The sequence below is a fragment of the Heteronotia binoei genome, chromosome 19 (genome assembly GCF_032191835.1).
Source record: "Heteronotia binoei isolate CCM8104 ecotype False Entrance Well chromosome 19, APGP_CSIRO_Hbin_v1, whole genome shotgun sequence".
Taxonomy (NCBI): Eukaryota; Metazoa; Chordata; class Lepidosauria; order Squamata; family Gekkonidae; genus Heteronotia; species Heteronotia binoei.
The window spans coordinates 44,894,389-44,906,415 of NC_083241.1; the positions used below are offsets into that span (position 1 = coordinate 44,894,389).

Genomic DNA, 12,027 nt, shown 5'->3' on the forward strand with positions numbered 1-12,027 from the left:
CTAAAGGGGCACACGGTTCAGATGAAATGCAACTTTTCCATTCCTGTTCTATTTATTATTTATTTCATTTATATCCCGCCCTCCCCCACCACGGCAGGCTCAGGGCGGCTAACAACATTCTACAATCATACAACAACAAGTAAAACCTTAAAATTACAATATAGAGCAATAAAACATTAAAATATTAACTTAAAACCAATCCAATAATACAGTTGTGATGCGGTATAGATCTTTAGACCGCATTGGCGGACCCTTGGTTACCGTTTTTCCTAGCAGTCCGAGTATGCTAATTTAAAAAGGGTGGTCTTGCAGGCCCTGCGGAACTGTTCAAGGTTCCGCAGGGCCCGCACCTCCTCTGGGAGTCGGTTCCACAGGGTAGGGGCCGCGATCGAAAAGGCCCGTGCTCTGGTACTCTGATATTTAATTTCCTTCGGCCCAGGGACAGTCATTAGGTTTTTCCCGGTTGACCTCAGTGCTCTCTGGGGTTCGTATGGGGAAAGACGGTCCCTCAGGTAGCAGAAGACCCAAACCACACCCACATTGGCCTCTGGAGCGCTGACCTGAATAGCCCAGGCAAGCCCAGTCCCATCAGGTCTCGGAAGCTAAGCAGGGTCGACTCTGGCAAGTACTTGGAATACCAGCAGTGGGGAGGCTGGGCAGGCTCTATTCAGCCACCTCCCAGAATATCCTGCAGGACCGCAGCAGGTGTCAGTCACCAGAGGTCGCCATGACTTCCAGGTGTACATGTGCGCTCATTATAAAACAGGAGGAGGGCCTTGCCACCCTATGGATGGCCAGAGCTGGCTTCAGGTTTGGGGAAGGGGAGGCCACCATGTGTGACCACAGCAGAGGCAAGCTCTGAAGCGGAATGTTCCTGACTCAGCCACATATGCCAGCGAGCTTTGCTAGGAGAGCTCTCTGCTAGTCCAGAACCACCAGGATTGTAGCTCTTCCACCTGCGGACATGGTCATTTCCCCCTAGAGCAGTTAACACCGCAGTTCATCCAGCCGCCTTTATGCAATGCATGCAGATCCCCCCCCCCTTCACTCGAGGAAGGAGCAGTGAGGTCTAGCAGACCTTGGGTATCTCTATGTGCTCTCCAATAGCATTGGGAAAAGTCCAGAAAAGGGCAACTAGAATGCTTAAAGGGTTGGAACACTGTCCCTATGAAGAAAGGTTAAAACGCTTGGGGCTCTTTAGCTTGGAGAAACGTCGACTGCGGGGTGACATGATAGAGGCTTACAAGATTATGCCTGGGATGGAGAAAGTAGAGAAAGAAGGACTTTTCTCCCTTTCTCACAATACAGGAACTCATGGGCATTCGATGAAATTGCTGAGCAGACAGGTTAAAACAGATAAAAGGAAGTACTCCACCCAAGGGGTGATTAACATGTGGAATTCACTGCCACAGGATGTGGTGGCGGCTACAAGCATAGCCAGCTTCAAGAGGGGGTTAGATAAAAATATGGAGCAGAGGTCCATCAGTGGCTATTAGCCACAGTGTGTGTGTGTGTGTGTGTATATATTGTCCACTGTGTGGCACAGAGAGTTGGACTGGATGGGCCATTGGCCTGATCCAACAGGGCTTCTCTTATGTGACACAGAGTGTTGGACTGGAGGGGCCACTGGCCTGATTCAACTTGGCTTCTCTTATGTTCTTATGTGACACAGAGTGTCAGACTGAAGGGGCCATTGGCCTGACCCAACATGGCTTCTCTTATGTTCTTCTGTGACACAGAGTGTTGGACTGGAGGGGCCATTGGCTTGATCCAACAGGGCTTCTCTTATGTGACACAGAGTGTTGGACTGGAGGGGCCATTGGCCTGATCCAACAGGGCTTCTCTTATGTGACACAGAGTGTTGGACTGGATGGGCCATTGGCCTGATCCAACATGGCTTCTCTTATGTTCTTATGTGACACAGAGTGTTGGACTGGAGAGGCCATTGGCCTAATCCAACATGGCTTCTCTTATGTTCTTATGTGACACAGAGTGTTGGACTGGAGGGGCCACTGGCCTGACCCAACATGGCTTCTCTTATGTCCTTATGTTCTCGCTTTGGGGAGGGGCCCCTGCTGGCTACTCCTCCCCAGGAAGGAGCGTGCCCAGTGGTTTCTCGTTGCCCCACCCCTCAGGCAGCCGTTCCCTGCTGCAAGGCAAGCAGTAGCCAGTGTGGCTGTCAGCCTCCCCCACCCACCTGCCATGGTCTGCACTGGTTTGTTTTAATAATAATAATAATAATATTTTATTTTTATATCCCGCCCTCCCCGCCAGGCGGGCTCAGGGCGGCTAACAGACATGGGAGTCCCATGATTCACATAATACAACATAACAGACATGGGAGTCCCATGATTCACATAAAACAACATAACAATTTAAATATATCAATTACCAATAAGTTATTTAAAATAAGTAAAACATATAAAATAGGTGCTAAAATGCTGTAGTCGTAATGTACACAAGATGGCTAGATGTCCGCTCGTTAAGTTAATCAGGTTCTATCTTGAAAGCCAGCTGGAAAAGAAATGTTTTGCAAGCCCTGCGGAATTGGTTCAGGTCCCGCAGGGCTCGCACCATCTCTGGAAGGTCGTTCCACCAACGAGGGGCTATCACCGAGAAGGCCTGCTCCCTAGTAGCCTTCAACCTAACTTCTCTTGGCCCAGGGATTGTTAGTAAGTTCTGAGAACTAGACCTCAGTGCTCTCTGGGGCACATATGGGGAGAGGCGGTCCTTTAGGTAGGCAGGTCCTCGGCCATATAGGGCTTTAAAGGTAATAACCAGCACCTTATAGCGAACACGGTATACAACCGGCAGCCAATGCAGGTTCCGCAGCCCAGGCCGCGCAGGCTCCCACCGTGGTAGTCCCTCCAGCAGCCTGGCCGCCGCGTTCTGGACTACCTGAAGTCTCCGTGTTCGGTACAAGGGCAGCCCCATGTAGAGGGCATTGCAGTAGTCTAACCTTGAAGTGACCGTTGCGTGGATCACAGTTGCTAGGTCGGTGCGCTCCAAGAAGGGAGCCAACTGCCTCGCCCTCTTGAGATGAAAGAAGGCGGATCTAGCAGTGGCGGCTACCTGGGCCTCCATTGATAAGGAGGACTCCAGTAGCACTCCCAGGCTCTTGACTTTGCGCACCGGTATCAGTGGCGCACCGTCAAAGGCCGGTAAAGTAATCTCCCCTCCTGGTCCGCCGCGGCCCACGCAAAGGACCGCAGTCTTCGCCGGATTCAACTTCAGCCCGCTCAGCCTGAGCCAGTCAGCCACGGCTTGTAATGCCCGGTCCAAATTTGTAGGGACATCACCAGCCCGGTCGTCCATCAGTAGATAGAGCTGGGTGTCATCTGCATATTGATGACAGCCCAGCCCATACCTCCGTGCAATCTGGGCAAGGGGGCGCATAAAGATGTTAAACAGCATCGGGGAGAGAACCGCTCCCTGAGGCACTCCACAATGAAGTGGGTACCTCTGAGACAGTTCCCCCCCAATTGCCACCCTTTGTCCCCGACCCTCAAGAAAGGAGGAGAGCCACTGTAAGGCTAGCCCCCGAATTCCTGCGTCGGCGAGGCGGCGGGTCAGCCGCCGATGGTCGACCATATCGAACGCCGCCGATAGGTCTAGCAACAGCAATACCGCCGAGCCGCCTCGATCCAGTTGTCGTTGGAGGTCATCCATGAGGGCGACCAGGACTGTTTCTGTCCCATGGCCCGGGCGGAAGCCGGAATGGCATGGGTCTAGGACGGAAGCGTCCTCCAGAAATTCCTGTAACTGCACCGCCACGGCCCTCTCGATAATTTTGCCTAAAAAGGGCAAATTTGAGACCGGCCGGTAATGTGCCAATTCAGCCGGGTCTGATGACGGTTTTTTCAAGAGAGGGCGGACCAATGCCTCTTTCAGAGGTGTTGGAAAAACACCTTCTGAAAGGGATCGATTTATAATATCCCGTATAGGATATCTTAATTCCTCCTGGCAGGCCTTAATTAGCCAGGAGGGGCATGGGTCCAGGTCACAAGTCGTGGATCATGCAGTGCCAAGGATTCTGTCGACTTCCTCCAAGCTGAGCGGGTTTTCTGCATGGACCGAGGTGGCGTCGCTCTCTTTTCAGAGCCAGGGTTGAGCACATGTTTTCAGCAGGTTTGTTTGATGGATGGGCTTCTTCCTTCATATGCTGTGGCAGCAGCGCGCAATTTATCTGGAACCCTTGCCAAAGGGGTGGACGGTAGCCGGCGGCCTTGGCACGTGCAGGTACATGGGACCTTCTGTCATTCCTGCCACTCACTGCCAGGAAAACTTAATTATGCTGCACAGAAAACGAGCGACGCTGCCTGCTGTCAGTCTGAGGCCCCGCTTCCCCCCTGCCAAGACCCCCGTCTGAAAGGCTGAGGGCAGAGCGGCTGTCCTACGCGGAGGCTGAGATCACCAGTCCCCAGTCTCCATGGGTGGACGGAGCTCCCCTTTCTGGGAGCAAAACAGGCCTTGCAACAACCTGCTGGGAACAGGCAAGCAAGGGCAGGAGCTCTCTTCCCGCACCTCCTTGGGTTTGTGTCTCACAACTGGCTCTTCTGTCATCTGCGCAGGCTCTGCTTGGGTTAACACCTTTTTTAAAAAAGTGTTAAAATATAGCCTGCAGCCTGCTTCACGAGGAAGGCAAGGGAGGGAGACTCAAAATGGGCTCAAAACGTTCCCGCCTGGCTGTTTTGCCAGTGACGAAAAGGTCGGAGCTTTTTCCCCAGCTGGTACTCCGTGTGTGTGTGTGTGTGTGTGCTCCCCCTCCATAAGCCACCAAATGCGCTGCAAAAGTGTCCCTGGCCTGCCCTGCAAACCTGATCCTGTCAGATCTCAGAAGTCAAGCAGGGTCAGCTCTGGCGAGTCTTTGGATGGGAGACCTTCTTGGAATACCCAGTCGAGAGAACAGGGGCAGGCTTTATTCAGCCACCTCTCTGAATATCCTCCAGGCCCCTAGTAGGGGTCAGGCACCAGAGGTTGCCCTGACTTCCAGGTGTGTGTGCACACACAAATATCAAAAGAAGGTGTTCCTGACAGCTGGTGGATCTGCTTTGCCGTTGCAGGGCACTGATGCAAAGTGCGGCCTCAACTGAGCAAGCGCTGTGGAGTCGGCAACCTTGTTTGGTCCCAGAGGAGGCTGCTCAACCCCCCCCTTCTCCCCCCTAATCCTTTCACTGCCTCATTCAGGAGGGGAAGCCGGGTAGTCCTTGTGTTTCAGGATAAAAGGAAGTCCTTCTTCCCCCAAAGAGTGATTAACACATGGGATTCACTGCCATGGGAGGTGGTGGCGGCCACAAGCATAGCCAGCTTCAAGAGGGGATTGGATAAACGTATGGAGAGGTCCATCAGTGGCTATTTTGTTGTTGTTCAGTCACACAGTCGAGGTCCAACTCTTTGCGACCCCCTGGACCAAGTCACGCCAGGCCCTCCTGTCTTCCACCATCCTCTGAAGTCTGCTCAAATTTGTGTTTGTTACATCAGCCACATTATATTAGCCACAGTATATTGTTGGAACTCTCTTTCTGGGGCAGTGATACTCTGAATTTTTGGTGCTTGGGGGGGGGGGGACAGTGGGAGGGTTTCTAGTATCCTGGCCCCACTGATGGACCTCCTGATGGCTCCTGGGTTTTTTGGCCACTGTGTGACAGAGTGTTGGACTGGATGGGCCATTGGCCTGATTCAACAGGGCTTCTCTTATGTTCTTCAGTCTGGGGCAGGGATGCTCGGAATCTTTGATGCTTGGGGAGGGCACAGTGGGAGGGCTTTTAGTATCCTGGCCCCCCTGATTGATCTCCTGTTGGTGCCTGGGTTTTTTGGCCACTGTGTGACACAGAGTGTTAGATTGGATGGGCCACTGGCCTGATCCAACATGGCTTCTCTTATGTTCTTTAGTCTGGGGCAGTGATGCTCTGTCTTCTTGGTGCTTGGGGGGGGGGGGGGCAAAGTGGAAGGGCTCCTAGTGTCCAGGCCCCACTGGTGGACCTCCTTATGGTGCCTGGTGTTTTGGCCACTGTGTGACACAGAGTGTTGGACTGGATGGGCCATTGGCCTGAGCCAATATGGCTTCTCTTATATTCTTTTGAGGATCTAGCGAGGATCCAAAGAGCAGGCTCTGGGGGCTTGCCAATGGCTCTTTTCAAGCGACAGCTCTTTCCCAGAAACAGCCTGTGGTTTGCTAGCAGCAGGTTCCAGCAGCCCCTGGCTATAACCGGTCTGCCTGGCCTTGCGCTGAACGGATCCTCCAAACTGCACAGAAGTGGAGCCCCACTGGGTGGGCCCAGGGGAAGGAGTCCCCCCCACCACCACACCACCATTTGCGAATTCCGATGCAGCAAGGGAAGGGGGGGCTGCCGCAGCTGGTTCTTTGCCCCCAGTGTGAAGAGAGGCTTTGCAATTTGAGTAATAAATGGGGACACCGGCAGATAGAAGGCAGCCCAGCTCCTGTCTCTCTTGTGTCAGCAACACACATACGGAGGCACAGCAGGGCAAGGCTGGTGCCAACTCTCCTGGGCTCACTGCCCTGTCTTTGGCAAAAATGGAGCTCAGGGGCCACCCTCCGTCCAGCAAGGGACAAGCAGATGTTTTCGTGTCTTTAAACAATTTTTATTGATAACTTCGTTTCATCTATCCCATATGCTTCTTTTTAATCACCCCTCCTCCCATTACTTGACCCCCGCCAGTGTTATTTACTCAAAATACTAACATTAAAAGGTACCTTTAATTCCTAAGAACTAAAATTAATATTTTAAAGTTTAATCATTATCAAAAATTGTCCAATGTCCTTTAACTTTCCACTCGTCTTCTACATAACTTCTAAATTTTTTCCACTCCCTTTTAAAATTTTCTAAATCATAGTGTCTTAAAGTTCTTGTTAATTTGTCCATCTCACTCCATGTTGTAACTTTTACAATCCAATCCCATTTTTCTGGTATTTTTTTCTTGCTTCCATAACGGCGCATATAATGTCCTAGCAGCTGAAAGCAAGTACCAAATTATAGTTCTATCTTCTTTTGGAAATTTTTCCATTTGTAATTCCAACAGAAAAGTCTCTGCAGCTTTCTTGAATTCATATCCCAAGACCCTAGAAATTTCTTGTTGGATCATCTGCCAATACTTTTTCGCTCTTTCACAAGTCCACCACATATGGTAGAAAGAACCTTTATGTTTTTTACATTTCCAACATCTGTCTGGCATCTTGTTATTCATTTTTGCCAATTTTTTAGGCGTCATATACCATCTATACATCATTTTAAAACAGTTCTCTTTAATACCCTGACATGTTGAAAGTTTCATAGAGTTCTTACATAAATATTCCCATGTATCCATCTGTATTTCTTTATTTACATTTATTGCTCATTTAATCATTTGAGATTTCACTACTTCATCTTCTGTAGACCATTTTAAAAGTAACCTATAAGTTTTTGAAATTAATTTTTCATTATCTCCAAGCAGAATTTTTTCCATTTCTGTTTGTTCTTGTCTTATCCTTCAGTTTTAATATCGTTTTCCACTAAGCTCTTTATTTGTTGCATTTGAAACCAATCAACTCCACAGCAGTTTTCAATTCTATTTTGCCACTTTGTATTTTTAATAGTTGATTGTATGACAGCCATTTTTCCTCACCTGTCTCAGCTGTTATTTTTATCACTTCTGCTGGCACTATCCATAATGGTTTTCTTTCATCACCATATTTCTTATACTTCATCCATGTATTCAACAAATTATTTCTTATATAATGATGAGAGGAAAAAACTATCCATCTTTTTCTTCCCATAATACATATAAGCGTGCCAGCCAAATTTATTTCCATGACCTTCCAACGCTAAAAGTTTTTTACTCAACAGCGTCACCCAATCTTTTATCCACACTAAACAAACTGCTTCATGATATAATCTTAAATCTGGTAATTGGAATCTTCCACTTTCTTTAGCATCTATTAAAACTTTCATTTTAACCCTTGGTTTCTTCTCAGCCCATACAAATTCCGAAATCTTCCTTTGCCATTTGTTAAATTGTTTACTGTCTTTCATAATCGGAATAATTTGAAACAAATACATTATTCTCAGCAAAATATTCATCTTAATTGCAGCTATTCTTCCAAGCAATGACAAGTTAAGCTTATTCCATTTTATCATATCTTCATCCATTTTACGCCACAGCTTTTCATAGTTATTTTTGAACAGGTCAATGTTCTTCATTGTTATTTCCACACCCAAATATTTTACTTTAGAGGTAACTTCACATCCTGTTAGTCTCTGCAACTCCTTTTGTTTATTTACTTGCATATTTTTGCATAAAAAATTTGATTTTTCTTTATTAACATAAAATCTCGCCAGTTCTCCATATTCTTGTATTTTAGCTAACAACAAAGGTGTTACTTGTGTAGGATTTTCATTTATAAACATTATATCATCTGCAAATGCTCTATATTTGTAAATAAATCCTTTAACTCTCAACCCTTCTATTTCTTTATCATCTTGTGTTTGCATCAATAAAATTTCAAGAGTCATTATAAACAACAAAGGTGAAAGCGGACAACCTTGTCTTGTACCTTTGCTGATTATCATTTCATCTGTGAGATCTGCATTTATACATAACCTTGCACGTTGTTCAGTATATATTGCCTTTATCTTTCTTATAAAGTTTTCCCCAAACTCTATTTTCTCCACTACTGCAAGCAGATGTTTTCAAGGAGCCCACCAGCAGGGCCGAGGGGTTCCAGTGTCAGGTGAGGATTTGGGATCCCTGCTCTGCCCTGGCAACGAGATGGGTGATCTCCAGCCCATCATGTGCTCTCAGCCTCACCTACCTCGCAGGGCTGGTGTGCAGATGCAACAAAGGAGAGGAGAAGGCTGTCAGCTGCTTTGGGCTCCCATTGGGGAGAAATGAAGTACATGAATAAATAGTCTGAGCTGCATTGCCTCTGAACATGGAGGCTCCACTGAGCAATCGTGGCTGACCACTATAGAGAGGCCATGGATTTGCCTTTCCTGCTTCCAAGGGGTCTAAAGTTGTGGCCAGTCCCCATATTCCCCACAGCAATGAATTCCATCAGTGGATTCTGCACTAGGAGAGGAAATGTTTCCTTTGGCCTCTCTGGAGCCTTTTGCCCAGTGAACTCATTGGGTGATGAATTTCTGTCATGGAATTAAGGCCCAACCCCCTCCTGGAAACCAACAAATCAGAACCCTCCAGTGTTTTGGGGAGGAGGCCAAAAAGTAGTTTGGGGGGGGGGGGAGCTGGTTTGGGCAGGGAAGGAGCAGGTGAGGTGGGGTGAACACCAAAAGACTCCCTCGAAGCTCCCTCGAATTTTGTGAGCAAAAATTCTGCTTCGTGAGCTACTGGCATTAAAGTTGTGAGCTGCTGCAGAGATTATTGTGCTCTGGGGCCATTTTTCATGAGCTGAGACAAAAATCTGTAAGTCCTAGGCTAAAGCACTGTGAGCTAGCTCACACTAACCCAGCTTAGAGGAAACGCTGTGTGTTCCCTCTGCCTGATTTTAAGTTCTGAACTCCCCTCACAAGCTGTTTTTCCCTTTGCAAACTCCCAGATGCGTCATAGAATCAGAGAGCTGGAATGGGTTATAGAGGCCAGCTAGCTCAACCACCTGCTCAGTGCAAGGTTAGCCTAAAGGCCTTATGATGAGCATTTGATTCCACCACTGAAAGCCAACTGGATTCTCAGGTTTAGGAGAGCTGGGTGCCAGGCCCTGAACCGGGAGAGGGGGGGGCAGCTAAGGATAAATCTCCCTATGAAACCGGCAGCACCTAGAATCATAGAGTTGGAAGGGAACCTCAAGGTCATCTAGTCCAACCCCCCCTGAACAATGCAGGAAATTCACAAGTTCCCCCCACACACCCCCAGTGACCTCTGCTCCATGCCTGGAAAATGGCAAAACCCTCCAGGACTCCTTGCCAAATTGACCCGGAGAAAAATTGCTGCCTGAACCCAAAGTAAAAAAGGTCAAGGTCATCCCCTGCGCAAGCACCAGGCGTTTCCCACTCTGGGCTGACGTTGCTTTCACAACATTTTCACGGCAGACTTTTTACGGGGTGGTTTGCCCTTGCCTTCCTCAGTCATCTACACTTCCCCTCCAGCAAGCTGAGGACTCCTTTTACCGATGGAAGGCTGAGTCAACCTGCAGCCAGCTGGCGTGACCAGCATTCCCTGGGTGTGCAAGAAAGAGCCATGAGAACCAAGCCCTGATGCAGCCCTTCCTGCCCTCCTTCTCATGATCTCCCGAAGTTCACAGAATCAGCATGGCTGTCCGATGGCCGTCTAGCCTCTGTTGAAAAACCTCCAAGGGAGGAGAGCCCACCACCTCCCAAGGAGGAAGCCTGTTCCACTGAGGAACCGCTCAAACGGTCAGGAAGTTCTTCCTAATCATAGAATCGTAGAGTTGGAAGGGACCTCCAGGGTCATCCAGTCCAACCCCCTGCACAATGCAGGAAACTCACAAACCCCTCCCCCTAAATTCACAGGATCCTCATTGCTGTCCGATGGCCATCTAGCCTCTGTTGAAAAACCTCCAAGGGAGGAGAGCCCACCACCTCCCGAGGAGGAAGCCTGTTCCACTGAGGAATCGCTCTAACTGTCAGGAAGTTCTTCCTAATAGAATTCTAGAGTTGGAAGAGACCTCCAGGGTCATCTAGTACAACCCCTGCACAATGCAGGAATCTCACAAACGCCTCCCCCTAAATTCACAGGCTCTTCATTGCTGTCAGATGGCCATCTAGCCTCTGTTGAAAAACCTCCAAGGAAGGAGAGCCCACCACCTCCCAAGGAAGCCTGTTCCACTGAGGAACCGCTCTCACGGTCAGGAAGTTCTTCCTCATGTTTAGTCAAAAACTCTTTGGATTTCATTTCAGCCGGTTGGTTCTGGTCTGACCTTCTGGGGCAACAGAAAACAACTCTGTCCCATCCTCTACAGGACAGCCCTTCAAGGACTTGAAGACGGTGATCAGGTCCCCTCTCAGTCGTCCCCTCCCCAGGCCCTGTTTCTTGAGGCTTCCTTTGGCGAGAGTATCCTGGGCTCCAGCCTGACCTGGAGAGCCCCACCTGGCCTGACCTTGTCAGATCTCAGAAGCTCAGCAGGGCAGGATGGGAGAGACCCCCCCCCAAGACATCCAGGTAATACCAAAGAGTCTCTGTTTGTCTCTTTCCTTGAAACCGCCCCCCCAGGGGTCACCCAAAGTCAGACAATTTCCACCAGGGGGCCTTTCACCTCTGAGACCACATGCAGGGGCAACTGGGAGAAGGAAACAAGGAGAACACACCAAGGGCTCTGAATTCGAGTCCTGCAAAGAGGCCTTTGGGAGTAGGGAGTTCTGCCTAACCCCTGGAGTAGCCCCCCCCGCCCCAGTTCGCCCTTCCCCCTCCCTGTGGCCAGTCCCAGGTCTGTTTCCAAGGAAGCAAGTGGGGGCCAGACTTCTCTCTGCACTAGACCCCCCCCCCCCGGATTTCTCCCAATCGGTCAGAAAGAGACGCAGCTCACCTTTCCTCCTCCTGCTCACGGGCTCTTTCTGGGCTGCAGCGCAGGCGAGAAGCAGAAGGGCGAGAATTGGGGAGCTTCTCATGTTGGGCCTTATCCATGCAGGGCCAGACGACCTCTCTGTGCAGGCCGGAGAGGAAAGGAATGGCCCCTTAAGCCTCGGCCCCGTCAATGATTAACCTCCCAAAGGGAACCCGCTCCATCCCACTGTCTGTGCCTCTCTTGCCCCCCCAAGGAAGAGCCTAGGCTTGGGGGTGGGGAGACGCTTTCCCCCTCCCACCCAGAGAGTCAGTGTGGAGCTGGGCTCACTGGCCACCTCCACGCTAGAACTGGGAGAAAAGGAGCTCCTGCAAATGCCAGCCCAGAGCCTAGCCCGCCTCTCCTCTCCCCCTCCACGTGAGCCTCCATGCTGGGCAGGCCACCTTGGGTCCCCAAAGGCCTCACCATCTGATGGCTGAACAGGCTGGCAGTTTGAAGGAACATTTCCCCAATGAGCTGGGGTGCCAGAAGATGGCCAGAGAAACTTCCTCATGACA

At 49.7% G+C, this 12,027-nt stretch overlaps 1 protein-coding gene across 1 annotated transcript in view; it reads right to left on the reverse strand.

Moving 5' to 3' along the window:
* LIPC (lipase C, hepatic type) overlaps positions 1 to 11,821 on the reverse strand; it is a 47,751-nt gene extending 35,930 nt beyond the window's left edge. The window contains exon 1 of the mRNA XM_060260018.1: positions 11,495 to 11,821. Coding sequence (XP_060116001.1) covers positions 11,495 to 11,576 — 82 coding nt within the window. The 5' untranslated portion in view covers positions 11,577 to 11,821. The remainder of the gene's footprint in view (positions 1 to 11,494) is intronic.
* Between the last annotated feature and the right edge of the window lie 206 nt (positions 11,822 to 12,027).